Genomic DNA, 27,912 nt, shown 5'->3' on the forward strand with positions numbered 1-27,912 from the left:
CGAGACAAAAAGCAGTCCAACATCAGCTGTACTACTTTGTGCATGTAAATGTAGGAGACTTTTTGTCAGAAAAAGACCTCAATTTTTGAGACATACATTGCAAGTGAAGACTCTCCTGCCTGGTTCTTGTAAAAGACAACTATTTTTCTGTTAAGGATGGCTTGCTTTTTTTTTTTTTATGTCATAGCTAATTCATATCAGCATTTTTCCTGTATAAAATCTGGGGGGGGAAATAGATATATGTAACTTAACTTCAAGTACTCAAGAAGTAGCAAAAGAATAATGTCATGCTTGATTTCCCCACTCACTCTCTGAGTGCTTGGATTTTACAGTAAATGAGTAATGCGTATTATCTTGTGTAAGCAAGCTATCTTTATTATATTTGATGCTCCGTGGGCAAAACATTCTCTCTTTCATCTTTATATAGTACACTTAAAATTATATTCTACATATGATTTTCCAGCTTATTTAATGTTCTCTGTATTGTGTCCGCACGTATCAATAATAAAATAGGAATACTGCCAGTAGAACTGATTCAGATTTCTTGTATATTTTTGAGAAACGTTCTAACCAGCTAAATACACACTGTAAAGAAACAAGGCAATGGTTAAACTGTTGTTCTCAGAAAATCATGAGCTGCTTATTCATGGGGTTTTTTACACTGTTTTGTGGAGGCTGGTTTTTTGGCAGATCACCGTCCTCATAAAAAGGTTTTAGTTTTCATAATTTTCTGTGGGTTTTTTTTGTTGTTGTTATGTTTGTTTTAAGGAATTCAGATTTAAAAGACAAAGTCCTAGAGAGCTAGTTACTATGATGTCCGGTGCAGGTCCAAAGAGTGGTTTATTTTTGACATGGATGGTGTTTGTGGGTTTTTTCCGCTAATTAGACAGCAGGGTAATAAACCTTGTGATGCTATTATGTTGGATTGGAATGGATTTTGACTGAATAAAAAAGCAAGTGCTAAGATATTTTGACGATTTTTGTTTTGAATGTGTTTGTACAGTGTTAAGCTAAGATAATTTAATGTGGTTGCAAAAGAAATTTTAAGCCTATAGAATATAATATTCCAGATTTATTGCAGTGTTGTGCACACTTTGTGAGGTTGATTAATTAATAGTCAAATTAGCAGAATTAAAGGTAAAAAGTGTGCTGAAGAAGATGCCATGGTGCCTGTTTTTAATCTTGTTTCTGTCATGATGGATTTGTGAGAATATGAGACAGCTTATGTCTTATTAGAACTGAGTGTGATTTTATAATTAAATATGATTAAGTTGCAGTTCATTTTATCTTCAGATACAACTTCCTACAATATCTTTTTATGACTATTTAAAGCAATGAATATACAAATCCTTAGCAGAAATAGCAGACTGACTAGCAGGTTAGCAACTTAACAGTTACAGTAGCTTGTTTGTTTCATTAAAAAGAGGGAATCTGAAAAAAGTACTGCTTCCAGCTTGGAGTTTGTTAGCATACGTTTGTTTACAAAAACAGAAGATTGATGTTCAGAATGTTCCAGGAACTAACTGGGTTCCAATGTTTTGACACTCTGTTACACTTCTTGGACATGAACTCTTTGTCAACTTTGTATGGAAGTAGCGTTTTGTGATCTATAAGCCATAAGAGTTAAAAAAAAAAAAATAGCATGCTCATCCTTTACGTCAGGTATGCCATTGCCTGAATCATGTCCTTTTTTTAGAAGTTTACACGTGTAGCAATATAAGATTTCAGATACTATTGGTATTCTTTATCCCCCTTGCCTAAATTTTAAGGTTTGCTTTAAAATGGCTGCTGGGGGATTCTCTCTTTTGGAATGTGTGACTACTTTTATCAGATGTCTCCTTGATTAGGTAAGCGGGTGATCATATTTTCTTTTAACTCACCAAACCCCATTTTATGGGCATACAATCTGCTTAGCTACCTCTTCTTGATATTTAACCTTGAAAACCTGCTTTATTCTGATCAGCTGTCTCTGATCATCAGTTTTTAAAGGCCTTCATTGTAAAGCACAGAAGGTGCTAGGAGGTATTTTTGTAACTGGCACAAGAATTTTTAGTTCAGTGTATTATGGTAAGCCATGTGCTTGCGAATTTGAATTTGAAGCATAACATGTTCACAGAGACCTCTGATGCATACAGCATAACAATTTTGTTATGTGCTGTATACCTATGTAGTGTGTATCTGTCTATCTGCATATGAGGTTCCTCAAGTAGATAGAATACATTTAATGGATACCATGTTTGCAATCCCATCTTCAGAAATGTAACAACAGTTTTTCTTCTAAGGTACCTGAAATTATACATTTTGCTGGGGATACTTACTGTGTCAGATAACAGGACTTTCCCATCTCTTTCCAAAGGGAGAGTGTTTTTATCTTCATCTTGCCATTTCCCTTTTTCCTTTTATCTTCAGAGAGAAGATTTTTAGTTGGCATCATGCACAGTAAAATGTTTCACCAAGGCGTACAGAAATAAAAAAATAATTCAAAAATTATGGTAAGCTGTGAAACCAAAGCATTCAGTACACAGAAGAGAAATGCTTGTGTTAAAATATATATATTTGATCTGGAATTGCTGTTAGTGAATAGGTTACACATAGTAAACAAACTGTGGTATAACTTGAGAAGTTTGTATTTGAATCTTGAATTTAGTATGATAGTCATTTCTTTGTGCATCCTGTTACCCATTAGAGTATTAGCATCATTTCCAGAACTGTCACTGGAAAGCCAATTTCCAAGTTATCTGAGTTATCTGGTATGTTGTTATTTCTGCTAAGAGGTCAAGTCAGATATAACATAGTGTGTTATAGTTGCTTCATGAACCAAAACCAACGTTGTGGTATCTCCGCAGTAATTGCTCATAATGGAGCTTAGGGGTATTTCCCTACTATGCAGAGAACATCTCGGTGGCCCTGGCTCAAATTTAAATGTTAACAATAAAACTTTTAGAACAAAGGGATAAAACAGATATAGTGAAATGTCAGAAATAAATTGTATTCACGCAGGTTTTCATTCGAATGGTTAATATTTTTAATTAAAAGGCTACCTAATTATCCTGGTTTATAGTTTAGCTTTTTGTTTTGTTTAAAAACTTTTCAGTCTTCTTTGGGAGCTCAACAGAAAGGGTTAGTGAGAAGGGCTAAGCAGATCCACCGCAAAGCTCTGGCCACCTGAAAAGTAGCATGGTCGCCAGTGCCTTAGTTTTTATGTTCCTGGAGAACACTTTAGCGAATAATTTCAGGAAAGCATTTTTGGTGAAAATTTGTACTTATGCCAGTTGGCACTAAAATGTGTGGTAATTTAACTTCAAAAATTCTATATGAGCTGGCATGAGGATAACTTTGTCACATTAAGAAGTGGTAGGTTTTGGGTGGTGGGTTTTGGTTTTGGTGGTTTTGTTTTGGTGGGTTTTTTTGGTTTGGGTTGTTTTTTTAGGAAACCAGAGTTGGTAGATTATTATATAAAGGTCCAGAGAATTGAATAATTTAAGTTGCCAATATGGTCCCATAGTTTCCTTACAATTTATGAAGCAGTTGCAAAGGATCATGGTCATCCTGTGATGTCAATACTATGCTGCTGTGAGATTGCAGACACATTACCATTTTTTACTGTGTCCTTCAGTTCTGGCATTTGTTTTTTTCACATCATCCTAGTTCTGCGTGTGCATGCCTGGCTTACAGGTTTTTGGAGAAGAATCCTGTTTACCTGGTTACAGATGGTAGTGAAAGAAACTTCTTTTTTTGCTTGCAGCTAGCAACAGTTCAACATAAATTTTCCCTCCTTAATTAGTCTGTGTGTCACCAACTGATGAGAACCTTCTAGCATGCTCTTCATTTGCTCATTGCCATGCAAGTAGCATACCTCAGAAAGTGGCGCCTGTGTTGAATCTGCCCTTGTCCTGGCATTGTTTCCATGCATCTTCCAGCCAACTCTAATGAGTCAACTTCATTTTGCCTGACTGATTTTTCAGCGTTCTGGCTGATGTGGCCAAAGTTAAGGGGTTTTTTTATATACTTTGTACTCCTGGCTCTTAGGAGTTATTTGTATGGTACTGTGCACTCTGCTGACTTAACAGAGCTTGTTTTTCTTCTCTAGACTTCCATTTTTTAAAGCTTGTTTTGATACATGCTCTGTCTGGCACACAGTAGAGGCTTTGTCTTGATTTCTTTAATACTTCACTGAATTTTGTTGTCTTTAAGCAGGAACATAAATTACAGCAGACAATAAAGGGAAATGCAGAAGGAACTAGAAGTGTTTGGAAGAACAGCTCAAGGTGCAATAGCAAACAAGAAGTTTGTGTAATAAGTTCCCTGCTTTTGAGAAGGAAGCTATGGGAGGGAAGCAATGAATCAAAAGCATAAATTAAAGAAATTTCTGTGAAATTCTTGTTTGTGTCAGTTTTCAGTGGTGGGGATGTTGCAATGAATCTGACCCCCAGATCCGTTCTTTGCTTGTAGCACTAACAAACCTTGTGATTGAAATGAACTACGAAAAAGTAGTAATGTACACATTAGAGTTTATTTTTACTTTTATTCCTCTTTAGATGAAAAAAATACCACCCAAAAAAGACTTAAAATGCATTTTATTTGGGTTTGCACGTTCAGATATTAAGGAAGTGCCAGCTTTAAGGTAGGTGATGCCACCCTGATTTTGTCACCCAGTTTGTACACCATATGATACAATTTTACCTATTCTACAAAAAAAACCTTCCAAAGTTAGCATGCTCAATGCTCACATTAAGGATGAAAATATACCCCTTGTATAAAATGTTATTTTCTAATTTACCTCTGCAAATGAAGTCTTTAAACACAGATTTTCATGTATATAATGATCTGTAGAGAGTCAAGTATTTATGTTGAAAGTTACTTCTTGACAGAAATGCGGTCTGCAGGAAAAAATTGAACTTTTTTCCCCAGAAAATATATTTTATTAAAAATAATTCTTTTACAGTATTAAAACTAAACTAAAACTCCATCCTCTTCTGTCAAGCCAAACCATGTCTCCTTGAATGAGCTGTGGTCTCACTATGAGTGAGTCGCATACTTCATGGAAATTGCACGACTGCAGTCACTGTCAGAAACACTGTCTGCAGACAGCTGAGCTAGTAGGAGAGAATTCAATGAGAATTGTGAGATACAGATCACACATAGCACTGTGGCATCCTGGACAGACAGTGCTCAAAATCCAATTACGTTCAGTACAACCTACCAAAATATTTTGATTCAATAATAGTGTATATTTTGCTTTCAGTGTAACTGAATTATGTTTTGTATTCCAAAATAATATAGATTTTAAAAAATCACTACAAGTTATCTGTCTTTGTTGTGCACAGTAATGAATCAGCTAGCTGTAGAAATTTCACATTATACCTATTTAATAAGGGAGAACTTTGAAAATATAAGAGTAGCATAGGATCTGACACTTTGAAAGCCATGTCCTCTTCCAAAGGGTTGGCCATATAGGCATTTGCACAGGAGATATGCATATGCCCCTGCTCTTGGTGAAAGCCTATTTTAGCTTTATATTCATCCCATTCTGCACAACAGGTGTGATAAAGATGGACAGAACATGCTGACACCTTGTTTTGTTCTTTGAGTAGCCATACTAGATTTCTACTTTTTTCCTCAAGTCCTCATATTTGCTTCATTTAGCTGCTAGTATGAACAGTCTTACTGTACACAATAATAGCTAGCTAGTCTAGTTTGAGAGTGAAATGGGCTGTGTATAGTCTTACACACAAAGGCTGTTCATCTGGAGAATTCTTAGCGGCAAGTTGGCAGAGTACTAGCTACTATCTTTTTGCTGCCTAGTAGTCTTCCATTGGCATTGACAATGCCTCTTTTGAGGCTAAATTTCTAAAGATTTTACTTTCAACTCATGAAAATACTATTTTTCAGTGTTTTTCAACAGATGCATTTTTTGATTAACAAGTAGGGAGAAAAGCCATTGATTCAACAGTAACACTCCTTGCCTGTGTAAATATTTGTGGAATAGGTGCTAAATTCTGAGGTTCTATAACTTGTGCTGTGTGAATTAATCCACTGTTTTCTTTCCAGTATATGCTTGGTTTCCATTTAATTTCAATACTTCCTTCCCCAGCGTGTAAGCACTTGAACTTTTTAAGTCTTTCAAGGGAAAATTGTAATCATGGTTAGCATAGGAAACATTATATGCTTTTTTCTTTCTTTTTTTTTTCCTAATAGGAGCTTTCATCTTCCTTCTCAAATTAATTCCCTTAATCTCAGTTGGATTTTGCACATGCTGGATGTTTTCGTGGTGCCCCACGCACCCATGCCTTTCAGGAAGGAAGAGGTGATGTCAGTCTTAAGACACATAAAGGAGACTGTCACATCAGGATTGTTACATGGGGCAGAAGAGTGCTGGTAGTACAGTAGATATGCAAGGGATAGAGCAATGGATAGATCCTCTAAAAATACTGCTAAAAATAAAGTAATTTTGAAGATATTAATATATATTGGTCATTTGATAAATTCTAATGTGTGAAGGGAAGAAACTCCCATAAGCCGAACTGATTTTTACAAATTGAATCAAATGATGAATTCTGGGAAATGCTTCTCTTCAGTGACTGCACAAATAATTCAGTTAGTCATTTGCAAATAACTCCTTTTAAGTTCACGTGAACTAAAAATGCTGTTATAAGAGTCATTTAGCATCTTACAAACCACAGACATTTAAAATATCAGTGAATTTATTTAAGCAGTGAAGAAGCAGCAGTGGCATTATACTGTGTTTGATTTGTGTCCTTTTAAATTTGTTGGTGTGATTTCACAATAAATAATATTTTCAGCATTACCTTTGCTATTCTAAAGATTCTACCAGAATCCAGATTGGTTGGAAAATTGAATAAGATACTTTTTTGGGGTGGTTTGGTTTTTTTGTTGTTTTTGTTGTTGTTGTTGGTTTTTTGGGTTTTTTTTAGCATTTAGGTGTAATCGGGCTGGTGGTATATATATAGTTAGTGACATTACTTCAGACAGCATTCTTTCTGAGCATGAAATCAGATAACATTAGTTGATCTGACAATGGGCTTGCACTAAAAACTTAGTGGACTTCAATATGTGATTACAGCAAGTGACAGCTCTTGAGCATGGTGGCACCAAGTGAATATTTTTCTTTTAGAAAATGACATTGTTTGAAATTAAAATGAACAACATCATTTCACATAGCAAATGCTTTCCTCTTTCTACAAGGTGAAAAGTTGAATTGCTCCAGTGTTTCACCTCAGTCAGCAGTGCTGTCATCATTGCTGTTATCATTTGGACCCAGTTATAGGGTTGAGCAGCCAGAGCGATTGCTTGGCACTTCAGGCAATTTGAAGGGCTCCCACCAAGCTTGATTAAGTAGCAGTGTAATTTGCCAAAATGTATGGGAGTAAAGGGCGTCTTCCATAGCTCTCACTCGGCCTCTGTGAGTGTCGTACCATGTGTGATAGTGTCATGGTTTAACCCCAGCTGGCAACTAAGCCCCACACAGCCACTCACTTGCTCCCCCCTGGTGAGATGGGGGAGACAATCGGAAAGGTGAAAGTGAGAAAACTCGTGGGTTGAGATAAAGACAGTTTAATATGGAAAGCAAAAGTTGTGCACGCAAGCAAAGCAAAACAAGGAATTCATTCACTCCTTCCCATGGGCAGGCAGGTATTCAGCCATCTCCAGGAAAGGAGGGTTCCATCACATGTAACTGTTACTTGGGAAGACAAACACCGTCACCCTGAATGTTGCCCCACTTCCTTCTTCTTCCCCCAGCTTTATATGCTGAGCATGACATCATACGGCACGGAATATCCCCTTGGTCAGCTGGGGTCAGCTGCCCCAGCTGTGTCCCCTCCCAGCTCCCTGTGCACCCCCAGCCTGCTCGCTGGTGGGGTGGGGTGAGAAGCAGAAAAGGCCTTGACTCTGTGTAAGCACTGCTCAGCAATAACTGAAACATCCCCGTGTTATCAACACTGTTTCCAGCACAAAACCCCATACTCGATACTATGAAGAAAATTAACTCTATCCCAGCCAAAACCAGCACAGGTAGTATTAAGGCACTGTCAAGTTCATATAGTTATGAGGAGTCATGTAAGACCTTGAACTTAAGTTTATGCTATCTATAAATGCATAGCAAATAGTATTCTGGTGTCCATTCCCCCCCTGTGTTTTGACATCTAATGTTTCTGTTGGATTTGAGTGATAGATGTGCTTTTAGTATATGTTACGTTTTTTGCTGCCCTTTTAAACCAATAATAATTGAAACAATGTGCAACACTGGGCTGAACTTCAAAAATCACTTTCAGTTTAGAGTGCAATTGTATGTTAAGTTTTCAGATATTGGGTTAAAAACATGAGTACAAATGCTGTCAGGAATATTCTCATTTAAAAATACTGCAGAATTGGTTACAAATAATAATTCTGAGTCATTTGGTGTGCATTATTCCCATCCTATATGGTGCTAAGATTGATGTTCAATTACTGTCTGAAGTTGTAAACACTTTATATATTTGTGCAGTTAAACCTGGTTTTATACTCAAATGTTGTAAATATAGTGGTAACCAAGGTAAACAGAACCTAAAAACCTAAACTGAAGGATAACTCAATTTGGGTTTGGTTTACAAACATTGAAAGAAACACACAGTGAAGTCTGTGTGTATATATATGTAGATGACAGGAATGTCTCTTTACACAGGCCCAAGTATAGTTATTAGCTAAAAAGGAGAAACAGGTATGAAGAGTGTCTTACTAAAAAATGATTGATAGAATAGCTTTTGTTGGAAGTCTTTAAAAGTAGACTCATGCTTACCTTTAAAAGATCCAGTAAATTTCAAAACATTTTGTTGGCTTACTATTCCAGCTGATACTGACCTGTGAGTATATCTGGTGTATTGCTGCTAGCGATTTTCTTCTCAGTAGTTTTCTAGTTACTTGCTGACGGGTCTGATCTTTTTTATTTAATTATCCATAAAGTAGTTGTAAGGTCAGGACTATATTCATAGAGTACGAACAAACAAACAAAAAATTTACATTGTTTCTGTACTTCACAGTCCAGAGACTGTGAAGACAGAAACCTTTTAAAATTATGATGAGTCATAGGGACAGCTCCATTTCCAAAAGCATTCTTTTGTAATTCTCCAGCAGGACAAGACAAACTAGGTTATATTTAAGTGACCATTAAAATGATTTGACTTACATTCTTTAAAAGAACAGAAAAAAACTTTTGCAGCCTTCTTTGTAGATACATTTATATTTGTGTGTTTTGTCAGTAAGTCACTACTAAGTCAGTAAAGAATTTGCTTAGAATAATGCTATAAACCGCTACTAATATATTTATTCAGACTTGCATAACTAAACAGCATATTAATTTCACTTTAGTTAAATTGATTCAGGTTTATTTATGGAGAAGATTTTACACTATTAGCAGACATGATATCAAAAGTAATATAAAATTACTGTGGAAAAGTACTATTTCAAAGCACTATATTAATCTTGGGGGAAAAATGGGAGAACTGGACATAAACAGCATTAGTCCTGAGTCCTGGAGTTATAATAAGTTAATAAATAAAAATTCACATTATCACAGTAATAGATAACTTGCCATGTTTCCTCCAGATGGGTTATTGCAGAAAACTTCTCTGTTCCTTTATTCAAGTAAAATTGTAAATTCCCCTATTTGTCATTTTAGCACACTGCCTCATTTTCCACCAGTACCTGGCCCAGGGCTGCATCTCCCTCTCTAACCTTTGTCTGCTTTGTCAGCTTAAATTTCAAAGTGTGCCATGACTGAGTTTGAAATTTATGTTATAATTATGAAGACATATGAGTGAAAACACTCATAATGGTGTTGTTACCTTAGTAATGGTACTATAGGAAAGAAATGTAGAAAAATATAGAAAAGAACACTTTACCTACTAACTTGAAAAAAATGCATGTGCTGTTGAAGAAAAGGGGATAACTTAAAATCTGAAAGTGGCAACCTAAATTAATGAATTGTAGGAGAGAAAATTGAGAAAGGTGATCCAGTATGCTAATGTTTAACTGTTGCCAGTATTCAGAAAGAGCAGTCCCTAGTTGCCTGGACACCTCAGTCATGTAATGTGGTAGCACAGGAAAAGGTCATAGTATTTCCACTTAGCTGTTCATATTGGCTCTTGAAGCAGGAAGACTCATTATGTAGGAAAGTATCCTGAACTTACGATTTCTGAAATAGCAGAACTGCCACACAGAGAGGTGAGAAAGAGCCTTCTAAGAAGGGAACAGGAGGAGGGGTTGGAAACTTCGGTTGGGTTTTTTCCCCTGCACCAAGGTGCTGTTCTGAGAAAACGGTTTCATTAGTTATTTCTAAATTTATCTGAGTTGACAGGTCTTTCAGAAGCCTGCAAAACTCCTAAGACCACTCCACATATCCACATTGCCCTTTTAGGCTTTTAAGCGAAGACTGCTGTCTGCAAATGTTATCTGCCTTTATGTCAGATAATGTAGGAATCCTTTGAAAAACACCAGGTTGCTTGTTTGTCTGACTTTGCTGACAAGGCAGATATTCCGTATAGAGATGGCTGGGCCGTATGGCTAATGAGGATGCCCTTGAATGTACTTAAAAGCACAAGCACAGTGGAGATGTCTTTCTGAGAGCAGTGATGCTATCACACCAGATTTTGATCCTAAAGGCTACCATGCCAGCATTAACAGGTAGTGCAGTAAGAGCAGATCTGTAGATGAATTATGTTGAGGACCCAGCGTGCATACTATATGTGTTTCAGGGGATTTTGGTTTTGGACTAGCTCCAGCTTCTTCCTGTGGAGTGAATGCCCATTAGCAGTCTTGCTGGCTTGGTTTGATCAGAAGGGAGTTCGGTTCATGCTCCGAGATCACCCTATGATGTGAACCGACGTACAGCTGGTGGGGCAGATGGGAGTCTAGTGTCAGACTGATCCAAACTTAAACGCGAATGCAGACACACACCTTGACTCCATCACCCAGGCAACATGTAAATTGGGAAATTTGGCCTCAACTCCACCTGCAGAATTATTTCCACAAAACAATGTAAACATAATTAGTGTCTCTACTGCAGAATTCCTCTTCCTAGAGTACCGGCATCTAATTACACAGTGGGTGGCTGCAGTGACTGTGTTGCTACTGTTTGCTCTGAGTCTAGTGCTTGGACATTATTTCCCCAGAACCCTGTGCAGTTCTTTACTCAAAATCCTTTTACTTTTTTTTTTTTTGGTACAAGTAACAACACTTTGAATACAGAAAAGCTCAGTAGTGTGTCTGTTTAAAGAATATCTTGACTTCTTGTAGATGCCATTTTGTTTCCTTTGAAAAGAGCAAAATGCATTTAAAAGGTACCTTCTGTATAAGTTGCAGAACCATTAATGTTGATAGTAAGGTATGCTAGGCTCCTAAAAGAGCAAAACAGTGATGTAGAGATTTTTTAAATTGTCTAAAATTCATTAGTTTTCAGGTCTGAACAGAAGTACAATTGCGGGTGTAGAGTCTATGTACGAAAAGTATGGACTACCTTTCATTATTCAGAAATGTTTTCATTTCCTGACTATTGCTGCTTCTAAAAATATTTTCTATGTGACAGTATGAAAGATAATATTTTAAATTCCAGTAAGAGTGTTTTGCCTTGTGGCCAGTCTTTTCAATTTATTTTTGCTATTGATGTATCTGCCATTATGATATAGAAAAGGCATTCACTAAGTTGCATTTAATTTTCTACCTGAATTTAGGCCACTGAGCATTAGGGATCCAGGGGCTTACAGGCCCCTTTTAGTGTAGTAGTCATTGTTTACTATGAATCTTTTTGTGCATTAGGAGTATGTTCCTTCAGTTGTATAATTTTATCGTACATATTTTCAATAGCACATGGCAATATTCTTCACTTGGAAGTTTCAGCGGCATGAAGGAGTCCTAAATCTCTTTCTTGTAGGCATGGTGGTGGTGGTCGTAGTAGTAGTAGTAGTAGTAGTAATAAGCCAAATAATATGACACCATGAAGGCATCTTGTGTCTTTTCCTCACAAGTGTGGTGGTAGTAGCAGTAGTAGTAGGAAGAATAATATGACTCTTCTTGCTAGTTTACAGTGGTGGTAAGGACCTGGAGAAAATAAATCCTGGGGATTACTTCTGCTCTGATATCTTTGAGGTTTAAAAAATGTGGTATTCAAGATTCTTTTGTAACTTGTAGTTATGTATCCAAATTTTATTTTTAGAAGACTAACTTTAGCTACACAGATGGAGAAATTGACCTAATACCTCTGTGCTTCCATTTCTCCATCTGTAAATTCGAGGTAACTGGTATTCACTTTGAGAAGAACTTTTAAATAAGCCGATAGATCGGACTACCAGAGAGGATGAGTTATTCAGGATATACTTTACATTGTGACAGTGCTTGGGGAAATGCTGTAGAATGTATTTGATGGCAATTAAAGTTATGACACTTGATCACTGCTCATATGAAATATAGTTTACGTCAGTGTCTCAGTAGCTGTTACATAAATGTGCACTTGAGGGCAGGATAAGATGTATTTACCTTGTGGTTCATTATTGTAAGGATTTCTTAATTATGCTTAATTTCTTACAGGAGGTGCTGAAACAGCTACAAGGAAGTATTGAAGATGAGGCAATGGCATCTTCTGGACAAATTGACTTACTGGAACGACTTAAAGGTAGATCTAGAATTGTGTTTTAAGTAGGTTCATTTGTTTCTCGGTTGTTTTTTCTTTGGGATAAAGTTTTCTAACTCGGCTGCATGTTCTTTCCAGTGCTGACTTTGATGGTTAGGCATAGTCTCAGTGCCTGTTATTTTTGCTAAGCATTTTAAGACACATTCTCAAAAAAAGAAAAAAAAAGTTCCTATGCTGCTTTTGTACTTTTGCTACTGTTCCCCTAGGGCTTCATATTAATTGCTTTTGATACAACTCGCATTTCATTCAGTTCTTCAGAAAAAATACATTTGTTTAAATTAATGATGGATTAGTTCCACCAATTTTCTAAACTTGTTTGCATGTCCTGCCCTCTCCATGTCATATTACTGGAATTGTATCTGTCGTTCTGCAAATTGATGCCCCCTTCCCTAGAGCATCTGCTGAAATGTGCACCATCCCATTGTATGGGATGTGCAAAGCAAGCCCAGACCACTGACTCCCTGTATATATCCATTATCCCTACCACTGAAACAGAAATATCATAGAGGATGTCTACATTTAAGGGCCCTGTGGTGAACTGAGTTGTCATCATTTACGTGACAGTGAAACATCTGCAGGATCTCTGACAAAGAAGCTATTATGAAGTGGGCCACAAAACAATTCATATGACATTTATGCAAAACTCTGCCCATTTCTTAAGTCCTCTGGGAAAGAGGCAGGCAGGCTCATGTGGGGATACTGTTCTGATTGTCAGGATTGCAGTTTGGCCATCTGCTCAGATGACTAGTATTCTCCAAGTGTACCATTGATTGGTTTTGTTCACATTATATTCATCTGTAGATTCCATCGCAAAATGTTTCCATCAAAAAATCATGGATTTGTTCAGGAAATAAGAAATCAAGATAGAAGTGATCTTTCAGATTTGTGCTGCTGATCTTCAGCACAGTTCTGAAAATGTTTGCTCTCTATTATCCAGAACTGAACTTGGAAAGTACCAACTTCCCTGGAGTGAAGTTAAGGCCAAAGGTGTCAGTGCGTTCATATGGGAGCCGGGAAGGGTCTGTGTCAAGCCGTTCAGGAGAGTGCAGTCCTGTTCCCGTGGGGTCATTTCCAAGAAGAGGATTTATGAATGGAAGCAGAGAAAGCACTGGTTATTTAGAAGAGCTAGAAAAAGAGAGGTAAATTTCTTTGTTTATTCATCCAGTATGGATTGACTTCTAATTTTAACATGACAGTTTACTGACACACCTAGTATTTAACTATCATGTATATGGTTTTGATCACTGGTATATTTATCTTGACAGGTAAGGAAACCAGGAATCTACATTATATTTAGATGCACACATACACACACAAAAAAATCTTAAAACATCATACAGTTTCTATTGCTTCTTCATATATGCATTTCATTGTTACTGTTGGCTGAAGGTTATTTTATTTTTATCAGCAGGTTGTCAGCATCTGAAGTATATTTAGAGAGAGGGAGTGGAGCATCCCAAACACCTCTGTATTTCCTCACCGCTATTGATAAGTCGTGAAACTGTAACAATGTGATGGTGCAATCTCTTTCTCTTTTTTGCAAATGGTTATAACTACCGTAGCTGGTTGATCAGTTGTTTACTATTAGCAGACATTTCCCTAGTAATTCTGCTCTCTCAGCAAAAATGTCAGCTGAACAAAAATATTTACTCTGTCTTCAAGATGTTCCCATATGATGATTTGTGTTGACAAAATCATGAATTGCCTTTTCCTGGAAGGTAGTGGTATCCATTTAATAGGAAGAACATACTTTCAGGGCATAATACAGATTTGTAGCACTTTATCAATTACTTACAAAGGAAATGCAGAGTAAGAGGCATGCAGCTGTTTCCACTGAAGACATCTTTATATCTTAAAATGAACCTGACTGAAATCACAGATGTTTTCAGAGGCCTGTCTGTAAGGCAGGGTTTCCTAAAGATTTGGTCATTGACAGCTACTTAATGGATAGGATATCAAGCTGAGGGCTGCAAAACCAAATAAATAGCAACACAGTATTTTTATGCCTAGTAGTCATTAACAATCAAAAAAATCCACTTTGGAATCGTAATACAAAAGTTTGGTGGGTAATAAGTGGTTTGTGGGCAGCCCTTCAGAAACCCCTCCTCTAAAGGGCCTTTCCTGGTGTTCAGTAAAATTTTTGCAGTCAAGAGCTGAAAGGAGTACACTTATCCTCCAGGCTACTATATCTAGGTCCCTTTCTTTTGGTCCTATCAGTAGAATAAAAGTAAATTCCCATGGGTCTGTATTGAGCCTCTTCTAGCAGCCACTCTGTTTTTTCATTTTCCTAGTCAGAATCACTAATCCTATTTGTTCCGTCGCATAAAACCTAGATTCATGAGGAGTGGTATAAGAGTATTTAGGAATTTGGGAATCTCTTCCCACTTGCTCATCCGAGTCTGAAGAATCTAATGTGTCTGCCATTTTCATTCTTGACAAAACAGCGTACTTGTTTGTATTCTGCCAGTGCTGTTTTTTACCGCGTGTGATACTAAAATCTGTAAGTGTAGTGAGGACTTTCAGTTACGATTCAAGTGAACTCCAGGTCACTTGGAACAAGGAGTATTAATTTATAGCAGCTGGAGTTCTTCAAGGTGGTTAGCACATCTGATTTATGATCTGTGAACCTTTCCCACTCCCGTGGATTCTAAGGTGATAATTCTTTGGACGTTTTTCTCGGCGATAAAGACAGCTTAGGCAGTGAACTGGTCTTTGTTCCAAATAACGCTGAAAAAAAGGGATAAGGATATTTTCATTTCAGATGAGCTCAGGCAGTGTTGCTGTTGCAGCTGATGGGGTAAAGATTTGTGCTGTGGAGAAGATGATCTGCAGAGGCATGGCCAGATCACATCTGGCTTCATTATTAGTGAAATGATGGATAATCCAAACTGCCCTATTCTTTATGCTGTTTCAGGGGACGTGTAGGAACGCGTAGGGCATTGACGCGGACCCTGGGTAGCCAAATGAATCAGAACTTGGGGTGGGGGCTGTAGGACCATGCATCTGAAATCACTACAATTTCTGAAAGAAAATTAACCACTTATTTTCCTGTGCTTTGTGTCTGAACTTGTTTGGCATACTTACTAAGTTTCTGTGTTTCTAAATATCTGTATAAATACGCGCTATTCGCTAATAACATTTTTTTTTGGCACTTCAACAGACTTTCAAAGAACTTATGGAACTTGACAAGCCTCAAAATATTAAAATTATTTAGAAGAAAATAACATTTTTTTGGAAACCTGCAGCAGGGGAACATTTCCACTAAGTATCTTAACACGGTGGCACAATATATGCTGCTTATGGGCAACAGTATTTGGGCGAGGACCAAATCATGCATTAACTGTGTGTGAACTTGGCAAATTCACGAGATGTTTGTTAATAAACTAATTCACTAGATGTTTATTAATGTAAACAAGTAAGAAACAAGGAAAATTTGCTAAAAGTTGTTTTGTACTGAAAAAATTATTTAGCTTGGCTAAAAGTGATCTTCTGAGGGGAAGATAATTAATTAATTGATTCACTTACCAGAATGAAGATGAAATTGTCTACCTGTTTCTCATTTGCTTGACATCCTCTAATTTAAAAGTCAAAAAAAGAAAAGAGAAAAAAATGGGGGGTGTATGTTTTTAGGTTACCAATTTAGAATACACTATTCATTAAATATCTCCTACTTTCTCTCTGGCTATTTCCAGGTGTATTTGATAACACACTGTATCAACAGCAAAACTTTTCAGAGTACGCTGCAGGTTACTTTTTGTGTTGGTTTGCCTTTTGCAATTTAGTAAATTTAATAATCTCACCTTTGTAAATTCTGTAATTTACCACTAAAGATGACAATCTTACAAACATTTTCATTAAAAATTCATCATATGCCTTGTTTATTCCTTCTGGTTTATGCCAGTGCTTTTTTATTTCCTTAATGTTCATTTTGAGCATTTTCTCTGTCTTATGACTTCTTTCTCCCCCTACTCTTATCTCTCTTTACTGTATGATTTACCTAAGTCTTTACAGCATCTATCAGCAGTGTTTCATTTTCAAAATTTTATTTTATCACCTACCACTTGAAGTGAAAGTATTAATTATAATTGTAATTTACATAACGTGAGTAGCATATAGTTTGTTTCCCTTCTCCCTTTTAACTGGAAATAACATTGACATAATTATGCAGTAAAAATTTTCTGCATTCATTCAGTTTCTTCTGTTGTTGGGAGCTTCAAAAATACCACATTAGAGAAGTCTTTCGAAATACCCACCCTTCAGAAAAGCAGTTCAAATTGGAAACTTCTTGTTAATTCCTAAAAACAGTGTAAAGTTCCAAAAGTTTGCTTCATTTGCCTTGCTGCATTCTCACTGAACATGACAGTGTATGACGGAGAACAGGATTTTCTCTGATACCTTGAAAGTCCTGGTATAAACAATTTTGGGGTATAAAAAGGTGGAATAACTGCACTGGGTTTTTCCATCAGTTTTCTTCCATGATCAGTAACAAGTCTTCTACCTTAAATGCTCACCTAACCTGAAGAAGTTCCAGAAGACTGAGAAGGAGCTATACTTCTGGTAGGTATAGTATCTGGTAGTAATGTTAAGTGTGGGGAGCAGCTTATCAGACACATCTACAGAGACTTGCTGCTTATTTTGAAGGAAATTGAAGTGCAACCTGCTATAGTTGTACCAACCCTTCAAGCTTTGTGCTGAGAGACCTTGAAGACATTGTTAAAACCTGAATTCTCATGGAGCAGTGATACCAAACTAGTAATCCCCAATAAAGCATTACTCAGAAGCAAAAATGACGCTATTAAATTAAAGGACTCACCCTCAGGTCATGCATTATGTTGTTTATGGAGCACTGGTGGTTCCTAAGTTCTTTTCTTGCTCGTAGTGTCCGTTGTGCGTGTCAAAACAGGTTGAGTGACGCAGTGTCTCACAAACTGAATACCCTACATTTTACAAGAGGATCTTAATCACATGTTCATTTAGCTGAAAGTAATCCCTCTGGTTTCTACTGCCAGTTCTTTGACATCCAGAGGCAGAATTAGTCAGTCCTTTCACATTTGCAAATCCTCATATGGCAGAAATACTTTTTATAGGGATTGCATTAATGATGCTTTTGCAAATTTGATTTCACAAACTGAACGTAACCAGTGCGTGGGCACCCAAGGTGGTAAAAAGGGGAGCCACGCAGAATGCCTGTATGCGCAGAGGTTGGGCACCCAAGGTATGTGTTAAGAGGATGGGCAGGTGGGAGGCCGAAAAAATTACTTTCCTCTCAGGCTTTCCCTGAGCACCATCTCGAGGAAGGTGCTTTTCCTTCAGTCTCTCTAAAGGACTTAAGGAATTCCTGCTAGCCCCATCCTTGTGCCTGAAGAATTACTGTTTTCCTGTAATCCTCCTACAGTTACCTGCAACAGTATGGTAGTTGTTGTTTGTTGCTTCTTTTCACTGATTTTGATTGTAAACCTGTCTGATGTAAAAGCTGCCCGGTAAATGACATAATGTGTAGTCTTAACATTCTTAAAACAGTTCTGTTTCAGCATAACTGTTGAATCAAATCTGGAAACTTATGTCATTCTGTCTATGTTTAAAAACATTTAGTACCCTTAGATGTGTGTAGTTTTTCAGTCTCTTGCAGTTGTGGATCCTGTCAATTTTAATTGTCCATTTGAACACCGGTCAGGTCACTTGCATTGGGTATGGAGTATAAATGTTAAGTCATCGAAACTAGTTTGAAACATTTTTAAAGCAGGAACTAAGTCGAACACATCCTTTAGTTAGTCAGTAGAACCCCTGGGAAATGGTCCTCAGGGACAGGGGAGCAGAACAGAGCTGGCAGATCTTTAAGGATGCTTTCCATAAAGTGCAAGAGCTCGCAGCACTTCTCAGATGTAGGAAATCAGTCAAGGAAGGGAAGAAACCAACATGGCTGAGTTGAAACATGCTGGTCAAACTAAAGAGCAAGAGGGAACTGCACAGGCAGTGGAAGCAGGGAGGGATAACCTGGGAAGAGTATAGGGATGCTGCCTGCTTGTGTAGGGATGGGGTCAGGAAGGCCAAGGCACAGCTGGAGCTGAACTTGGCAAGGAATGCAAAGAATAACAAGAAGGGCTTCTACAGGTATATCAGCCAGAAAAGGAAAGTTAAAGAAAGCGTACCTCCACTGATGAACAAGAATGGTGACCTAGTATCAACAGACAAGGAGAAGGCTGAGGTACTCAACAACTTTTTTGCTTCAGTCTTCTCTGGCAACCACTCTGCTCACCGCTCCCGAGTCAATGGACAACATGTTGGGGACCAGGGGGGTAAAGCCCCTCCCACTGTAAGGGAAGATCAGGTTCGTGACCACCTGAGGAACCTGAACATATAGAATTCTGTGGGACCTGACGAGATGCATCCCAGAGTCCTGAGGGGATTGGCTGATGTAGTTGCCAAGCCACTCTCCATGATATTTGAAAAGTCATGGCAGTCAGGTGAAGTCCCTGGTGACTGGAAGAAGGGAAACATTGTGCCCCTCTTTAAAAAGGGTAGAAAGGATGACCCTGGGAACTACCAACCTGTCAGCCTCACCTCTGTGCCTGGGAAGATCATGGAACAGATCCTCCCAGAAGCTATGTTAAGGCACATGGAGGACAGGGAGGTGATTCGAGACAGCCAGCATGGCTTCACCAAGGCCGAGTCCTGCCTGACCAACCTAGTGGCTTTCTGCGATGGAGTTACCACATCAGTGGACAAGGGAAGAGCTACTGATGTAATCTGTCTGGACTTCTGTAAAGCCTTTGACACAGCCCCCACAACATCCTTCTCTCTAAATTGGAGAGGGATGGATTTGATGGGTGGGCTGTTCAGTGGATAAGGAATTAGTTGGATGGTCACAGCCAGAGGGTGGCGGTCAATGACTCAATGTCCAGATGGAGATCAGTGACAAGTGGTGTCCCTCAGGGATCCGTACTGGGACCAGTGCTGTTCAATATTTTCATCAATGACATTGTCAGTGAGATGGAGTGCACCCTCAGCAAGTTTGCAGATGACACCAAGCTGAGTGGTGCAGTTGACACGCCAGAAGGACGGGATGTCATCCAGAGGGACCTGGACAAGGTGGAGAAGTGGGCCTGTGTGAACCTCATGAGGTTCAACAAGGCCAAGTGCAGGGTCCTGCACCTGGGTTGGGGCAACCCCTGGTATCAGTACAGGCTGGGGGATGATGTGATCGAGAGCAGCCCTGCAGAAAAGGACTTGGTACTGATGGACGAAAAGCTGGACATGAGCTGACAATGTGCGCTGGCAGCCCAGAAGGCCAACTGTATCCTGGGCTGCATCAAAACAAGCGTGGCCAGCAGGTCAAGGGAGGTGATTCTGCCCCTCTACTCTGCTCTGGTGAGACCCCACCTGGAGTACTGCGTCCAGCTCTGGAGTCCTCAGCGCAAGAAGGACATGGAGCTGTTGGAGCAGGTCCAGAGGAGGGCCACAAAAATGATGCGAGGGCTGGAGCACCTCTCCTACGAGGACAGGCTGAGAGAGTTGGGGTTGTTCAGCCTGGAGAAGAGAAGGCTGCAGGGAGACCTTATAGCAGCCTTCCAGTACTTAAAGGGGGCCTATAGGAAAGATGGGGACAGACTTTTTAGCAAGGCCTGTTGTGACAGGACAAGGAGCAATGGTTTTGGACTAAGGAAGGGCAGATTTAGACTGGATTTAAGAAGGAAATTTTTTACGATGCGGGTGGCTGAGGCACTGGAGCAGGTTTCTCAGAGAGGTAGTGGAGTCCCTATCCCTGGAAACATTCAAGGTCAGGTTGGATGAAGCTCTGAGCAACCTGATCTAGTTGAAGATGTCCCTGCTCTTGCAGGGGGGTTGGACTAGATGACCTGTAAAGTTCCCTTCCAATCCAAAGCATTCTATGATTCTTTAAAATACATATTTTTAAATTCTTCTACATGAAGTTCTGTCGTGTGGAAGTTTGATTATCTTCATCTCAAATCATGACTGGGATGCATTATCAAAGTAGTTGGGGAAAATTTGTGTTTTTGTTGTACGCTGTGTTTTTGTTCCTTAACAAGTTACAGTAATTATCCATAGTGTGTTTGCATGCTTTATAAGGGTTCATAGGGCTCTTGCTCAGAAAGACCACAGCCTGAGTTTAGAGGAGAGGAATGCAGAAGTTAAGGGATGGGAAATAATACTGGGCAAATGTGTATGCAGCTTTCTGTCCTCTGGCTGAGTGTTGATTTTAGGATTTCCATTAATGTTAATGAGCAATATTAAAATGTCAGAAGGAAGAAGAGTGCTCACAGAAAATTTTTATAAGAAACTAATAAACTTGTATTTAAAAAAAAAAAAACTACAGAAAACCAAGAGTGGCTTTTCTGTATACTTCTACTAGCCAGATTTTGCCAAAAAATTTTAATACCTATTTTGAGAAGTGTTGTAACAATGAACGCTATATAACTATATTGATAAAATTTGCAACTGTATAAATGTAGTTCATGTAGGATTGATAAAAGAGTATGTAAAATTTCTACATTTTTTTCTTGATAGTCTGCATATGTTAACCTTCTTATCTTTCTTATGTCCTACTCAGGTATGCAGTATGCTTATGATACCCATTCAAAATGTTTTAAACAGCTGCAAATGTGTCCTGTCTGTAACATTTGATGGAAAATACTCTTCTAAAGTATTTTTAATACTCATAGAAGTAGCTTGATTTTGTGTGCTTTACCCATAGTTTTGGTGTGGGTGACAAAGTCAGTAAGGAGACAGTGCAAAGGTGGATGAGATAATTTAATTCTGTAATGGTATTCAGGGATGTATATGCTCCTTTAACATCCAGGCTATTTCTTAAATGTAGTTTGATGCATTGTACAAAGCATATTGTCTAAAAGAAGCAGTATACAAGTTATCACATGACTAATAACTGTCTTGCATTCACAAAATACCTCTTAGCTTTAGATTTCTAAGTGGTTTTGTAGAGAAGTATAGGTATATTCCTCTTTTATAGATGTGGACTCGATACACAAGAAGCTAGTGACTTGCTTAGCACAGAGGAGTGGATAGGTTGTTTAGCCAGGGCCAGGGAACTGCACCCACCTTCTCAAATGTCTTCTTAGTGCCCTCTTCAAACCTTGTTTCTCGTTTAACCTTTTTTTTTATGGGTATCAATGCCTCTTTCTGTACATACATATGGTAATGAGGTCTTAATAGTGAGACGTGTCCCACTTCTGTTTTTAATAGATCTCTGTTGCTTGCGGAGCTTGAGAAGGAAGAGAAAGAAAAGGACTGGTATTATGCCCAGCTTCAGAACCTGACTAAAAGGATTGATAGTCTCCCCCTTACTGAAAATGTAAGTACCTTCAGTATGCTCGGTAATGTATCTGGTGCTGTGATCTCTGTTTAGATGCTGTGTATACATTGTGAATTTGGTGACATTCTCTACTATCAATTTAAAACATTTTTTTACTCACTATGTAAAGCTAACTTAGCCTAAGTAATGCATTTTTTCCTATATAATTTTACACATTAAAATTTATACCTATCAGTATAAATGTCAGTAATAGAGAGAAGCACCGAAAAGTTGTTATGACAAATTACTTACATGTCAGTACACTGCTTCTTTAACCCTATCCCCCAAAGGTCTTTTCTCTATCCGTTCTGTTATTTAATGGATTCTTTTAGTTTTGAAAGCAATATTAGCCTAAGAGGCAATTTACACAGGAGCTCTTAATTCGTAACAGCAAGTAAAGTGGTGCTATAGCCTGTACAGGTATTGTTGCTCCAAGCTTTTACCTTGGCATCTCCAAACTACTTAGAGTCAAGTCACCATTATCTGGGATAAAGATGATGTCTGATATCCCAGATAATACAGGTTTTCCTGTTGTCAGACCTCAGCCGCTGGGATATATTTGCAGTTCATTCCTTCACACATACAGTGTTGGGAAGACCTGGTTGTCCATCTTTACAGAGTCATACCTGATCAGGAATCAGTCAGCCTCCTGGAAATGGAAATAGGCAATGAAAACACTTCCATGACTGGGGTGAAGCAGCTGACTTAAGCAAATCTAACACTAAGTCATGGCTGAGCTTATCAGAACACTAGAAGCAAGGGGAGAAGGTCTGAAAAGGATCTCAAAGAAGTGCAGCCCATTCCCAAAGGCACTGTCAGCTGTATCTGTGTCACTCTATTGTAGCTTTTAAGATTGTCTTCCCAGTTTCATAGGTAATCAATTAACTTAGCTCTTCTTACAATTAGAGTGTCTTACTTAACATCTACACTAAATCTCTTTTGTGGTAATTTATATCCATTACTACTTACTCCAGCCACAAGAGAATGACAGATCCCATTCTTTTTACTAGCATTTTACATATTTGTAGAGAATTATCTCTTTTTGACTCTCTGAATTGACCTTGCGGAAGCCTTCTGGGAGGACTGCTCTTGGAGACTTACTTATTTGCAAACTGACTAGTTGTCCAAAACCAGTGAAGTGCTGTGCTCCTGCCTTGAAGAATCTATTGGTTGGAATGTCTTCCATAAGCTGTGGTGTGGTTCATGAATTGAACGCTTGTGTTTTTTTTCACAAGATAGTTAAAGATAGGGTAGATAGCAGTAATATGAATACCATCACTATGTACAGTAGTTTGATACCTCTGAATATTTTTGCAAATACTGGTTGAGATGGCGCACATAACAATTTTGTTGCTATGCTGACAGATGCTAGTAGCCAGATGTTCCAGGCTTGTAATGAATGATACTGTCTCAATGTTTATGTGTTATGTTTAGTCATTTGACAAAACTTGCAGGTAGTCTGTGGTTGAACAACTTTATGTGTTCTTGTTTTTAATCACTGATATTTTAAGGACATATTATTATGTTTTGTTTGTTTATGAAGTTTGGTGTGGAAAAGTAACTGTTCTGCTTTTGTTCAGAGAAATACATGCTTTACATAAACTTTATTTACTAAAATTCCATCTCTGTACTTCAATTTCAGTTCTCCTTGCAAACAGATATGACCAGAAGGCAGCTGGAGTATGAGGCAAGGCAAATCAGAGCTGCAATGGAAGAACAACTAGGTACTTGTCAGGACATGGAGAAGCGAGCACAGGTATAGTTTGTCTTTCATTATTAGAAGGAATGGAAAAAGTTTTCCTGCATTTTTATTAAATTATTGGTAGTTGTATCTTCAAACTGTGTGAACTCAGTGATACCTTAGACCATTTAGTTAGCCTTTCAAATACAAAAATAGGAATCAGAACATACAAAATAACTACTCAGCAAAAAGTACCCTCCTCTGCCTGTTTAAAAGAAGACTTGTGAGTAGGCAGAAGTAGACAATTTCTTCAAAATAAAATATTTTTTAATGATTATTTGCTTATAATTTACCATTTCAGCTTCAAACAAACATGTATTTGCAACTGCTTTACTTTGCATCTGTCATGCTGGGTTTTTTCATGCTTTTAAGTTTAGAATAAAATCCACCTACTATTGTTAAGTTTCCTTAACCAGAAACCATGTATCAAGGAATAATCTTTGAAAACAAGGTATTCAAGTAAAATGTAATTCACATACATATCTGGAAGTTGTTTGCTCTCTCCAGGAGCTGTTTTGCATTCATGATGAGGACATGTACAATTCTGTATGCAAATCATGTTAGGCATATTTGGAAGTATAACTCAGAATGTAATTGTGTGGAACCTGTAAATGGAATAATCAGTTGCTTGCAGGTTATAAAAACTATTCCACCACAGTAGTAGAGTGACAATTTGAATTATTTATTACCATTTATTTCCAGAGATGTTCAATAACCAGCTTGGGGTTTTTTTAATGGTGAAGGTTACAAAAATATGTCCTTTCAGTAAAAATAAGGCTCCATTTTTCTCACCAGGTTTACTCAACACAACATTTTGCTACATAAGCAATATTTCTAATTAATTTTGTTTGTAATTAGAAAAGCTGCTTTAAATTTTAAAGTGAGTAACTTAGTAGGACTTTTCAGAAAATTCATATGGTTGTAAGTATTTAGCAGAACAGATATCCTGCAATTTTCAGGTATGTACATAAAGGCTGTGTAGGGATTTGTCTATATAGACATACTCAGACAGACCCAAGTTTAATCTGCCTGGATAATAACTGGCTCTGATCTGGAAGCCGTATGGCTGTGTTATCAAGGTTTATCAGCAGTGATGATGCCCTGCACAAATTCAGCTGTGCAGCTTGTGTCAGCCAGTCCTGAGTGAAGGCAGAGCAGACTCAGGATTGTCTGCAGATGCCTGGTTAGCCCTGTCGCAGAAGAAAGTGTTACGGCATTGACACTAGAACTTCTGGGAATGTTCTTTTGCTGCTAACGAGCTTAAGCTAGAGTAAGGTGAAGTACGATAAATAGGTAGGGTAGGCTGCTGGCGAAATTCTGAGTCCCCTCAGGCAGAGAATAAATGAATTTTTTTCAGAGAAACAATTTGACTGTAGTTATATCACTATGAAAGTAATTAAGTTGTCCCTAAAGTAGCTCCTTCCCTGCTTGTTCTTTTTTAATTTCCTGTGGGAAAAAATGCTACCAAGAAGATGTTGAAATATTTTATGATTTTATGAATTAATGTTTCCCCATGGGTTTATCACAACTGTTTTATTCTCACTATACATGTACGACACTTACATATGTACAGAAATTACAGTGTCTATTGTGATTATATAAAGATTATAAAATAGAAAGTAACTACTTCTGCATGTGCTTCTTGTGAATTTGACTGGTAATTCCCCTTGGTTTCATTTTACCAAGGACAGGTGCCAAAACTGTGTAGAAGTTCATTGGTGTACAAATACATAAAAGCAAATCCTGGATTATTTCACTGTGATGTTTAAATGTGCAAACTGAACCATTCGTATTTGGCAAGTATAGTGAACTTGCTAGTTTTTCAACTTTTTCTGCTCTGTATTTTCCTTCCACTCTAACTCATTGTGACACACAATACAATGCAAAATGTAGATTGGAGAGAATGGTTCATTGCAGACAGCTCTGTATTAAAAGTCCCAAAGATTTATTCTGTGAGAGAGCTGATAACCTACTGTTGCCCAAGTAATTGATGCGCTAGCCACCCTTCCTCGTGGACCTTAAAATGATGGCCGCCTTCTTTCATCTGTCATGATTGGGCTTTGTTTCCTTTAACCTCCTCTTTCTGAAGCAAGTTAGCTCACAGCAACTCACTGTTTATGTTATCTTTTATGAAGATTGTATACAAACACATGCCCAACAGTTATTCAGAAAGATGCATTAGAAGACTGTTAGCAATTTATTTTAGCTTGTTTAATTATTTACACTAACTTGTACTATACCCTGAAGTTGATAACCTCACATGGTAATTCTTACTTGAAAAAAACAAAAAAGCATACTTATCCATGTTTTGACTATTCAAATGTTGTAGCCCATATACTTAGTAATAAGTAGAAGCAAACTTTAATTTCTGTAGAATATAAAAATTCCAATTCCAAGACTGAAATCTTGTTCACATAGAATTTATTTTTCCTTCATGCCAGAACAAGAAGGATGTAATTTTTTTTTTAGGTTTAGAGTTACTTAAATCTCACAAGAAGTGCTCATTCTCATAAGAATTTATCCCAAGATCCTTAAAAGTTTGCTAAAAAGCAGACCACTAAAGATATAAGAAAATTGGCATCCTGGAGTCTCACACAGATGAAGATTTCAGCACTATTAGGCTCACACAGTGGTCTTGTTTGTAAATGTAGACCAACCCATTAATAATTTTATCTATTATGTATATTTTATTTTGGAAAAAAAAAAAATCAACCTTTTTAAAATAAAATAATAATCCTTATTTTTACTTTCTAGAAAGTGAGTATTTTTCTCTCACTGTGAATATGGAGGAATTTTTTTTTTTGTTAGAAGTCTTACTGGAGCGGTGAAATCCAAATAATTTGTAAATTTAAATGTTAAGTTACTTTATCCAACAATTTTATGTTAATAAAGGTGATGAGTAAATAAATGAATGGGAATATACAATGAGCAAATAGGAATAAAAAGAGATGTTTCTTGTATAGGTTCTAAAGTGAAAACCAATCCTGGTGTTTGTTCGATTGTGTACCTCTGTTTTTGCGTGTTTGCCATTAGGCTGTACACCTTTGTGGCAAGAAATGCATTCTTTTTTCTGCTTGTACAGTGTTTAGTACAAAATATGCTCCTCAATTTCCCTGTAATACAAATAATGAATTAGCAGAAAGAAGAACGGTCTGATGTTCAAATCTCTGGTCTAAAATTGGGAAGGGTGGATTGAATTCCTGTCCCTTTTGAGGGCTCCATCAGTGATACTGGGCAAATCGTGCAATATTTAATTTTTTTTCATCTGCACAAAGATATTTCCCTATGTTTAGGTGTGTATATAGAGATACTCAGATTCTTTTGATGCCCTTTATGGAATAAATTGCTGGTTACACAGAAAGAAACTCAATTTAGGGGAAATTCAATTCATTCTTAAAGACAATGAGAGACATATTCTGTCGGTCATGCATCACTTCACCAATGCACAGTTATTTCCAGGAATATGTTTTTATTAACTTTCTAATACTTAAGAATTTCTTGATCCAGGAGCAAAGGGGGGATGAATTATCTGTTTGCCTCATGTTGTGCTGAAGCTTCTGTGTGTGCAGCTTTCAAATTTTTATTTCAATTTTTTCTGATACTTTGCTTTTCAAATTCAAACTAAATTTCTATATTAATGTTCCTAGCTTTGCATCTCTACTAAATGTTGATTTTAGGATGCTTTTCCCATAGCTGCTTATGATGCATGTTTCAGGAATTCTATTTTGTGATTATATTTTCTTCTATATTTCTAAAATTTCTAGATAACATTGTGTTTCTATTCCATGTGTATCTTTTGGCATTAGTACTTTTAAAAGTTCATTTATTTCAATTTTCAGATTATAAAGCTGTTAAATAAGAGTGGTTATAATCCTGATCCTTGTAGTTTCTGCTAGATGCACAAAGCCTTTCCTTTTTTAGTATAGCATTGTAAATGTTAATCAGGTGAAAGAATCAGGATTTTTCTTTCAACTATGTGTCCATTTTATTAAGCTATCCATCACACAAAAAAATACTATTTAATCAGTTCAGTGTTCTGTTCATATCCTGATACTATTGGGCTAATTATTATCTGCCCACTTTTAAAGTCAAATAATGTCAATTTATTAAATTATCAAGCTTGTACAGGGGTATATAACTTTATACACTTACTGTTTCACA

The 27,912-nt window shown here is 37.4% G+C and overlaps 1 protein-coding gene across 7 annotated transcripts in view; it reads left to right on the plus strand.

Annotated features, from left to right (window-relative positions):
* The window catches only part of APC (APC regulator of WNT signaling pathway), a 101,276-nt gene that overhangs the window by 36,537 nt on the left and 36,827 nt on the right, over positions 1-27,912 (plus strand). For all 7 annotated transcript variants that reach the window (XM_072860302.1, XM_072860309.1, XM_072860305.1 and 4 more), the window contains 4 exons: positions 12,580-12,664; positions 13,620-13,821; positions 21,902-22,010; positions 23,653-23,766. In XM_072860302.1, the coding sequence (XP_072716403.1) occupies positions 12,580-12,664; positions 13,620-13,821; positions 21,902-22,010; positions 23,653-23,766 (510 nt within the window). The remainder of the gene's footprint in view (positions 1-12,579; positions 12,665-13,619; positions 13,822-21,901; positions 22,011-23,652; positions 23,767-27,912) is intronic.

The sequence above is a fragment of the Ciconia boyciana genome, chromosome 4 (assembly GCF_034638445.1).
Source record: "Ciconia boyciana chromosome 4, ASM3463844v1, whole genome shotgun sequence".
In the NCBI taxonomy this organism is placed as follows: domain Eukaryota; kingdom Metazoa; phylum Chordata; class Aves; order Ciconiiformes; family Ciconiidae; genus Ciconia; species Ciconia boyciana.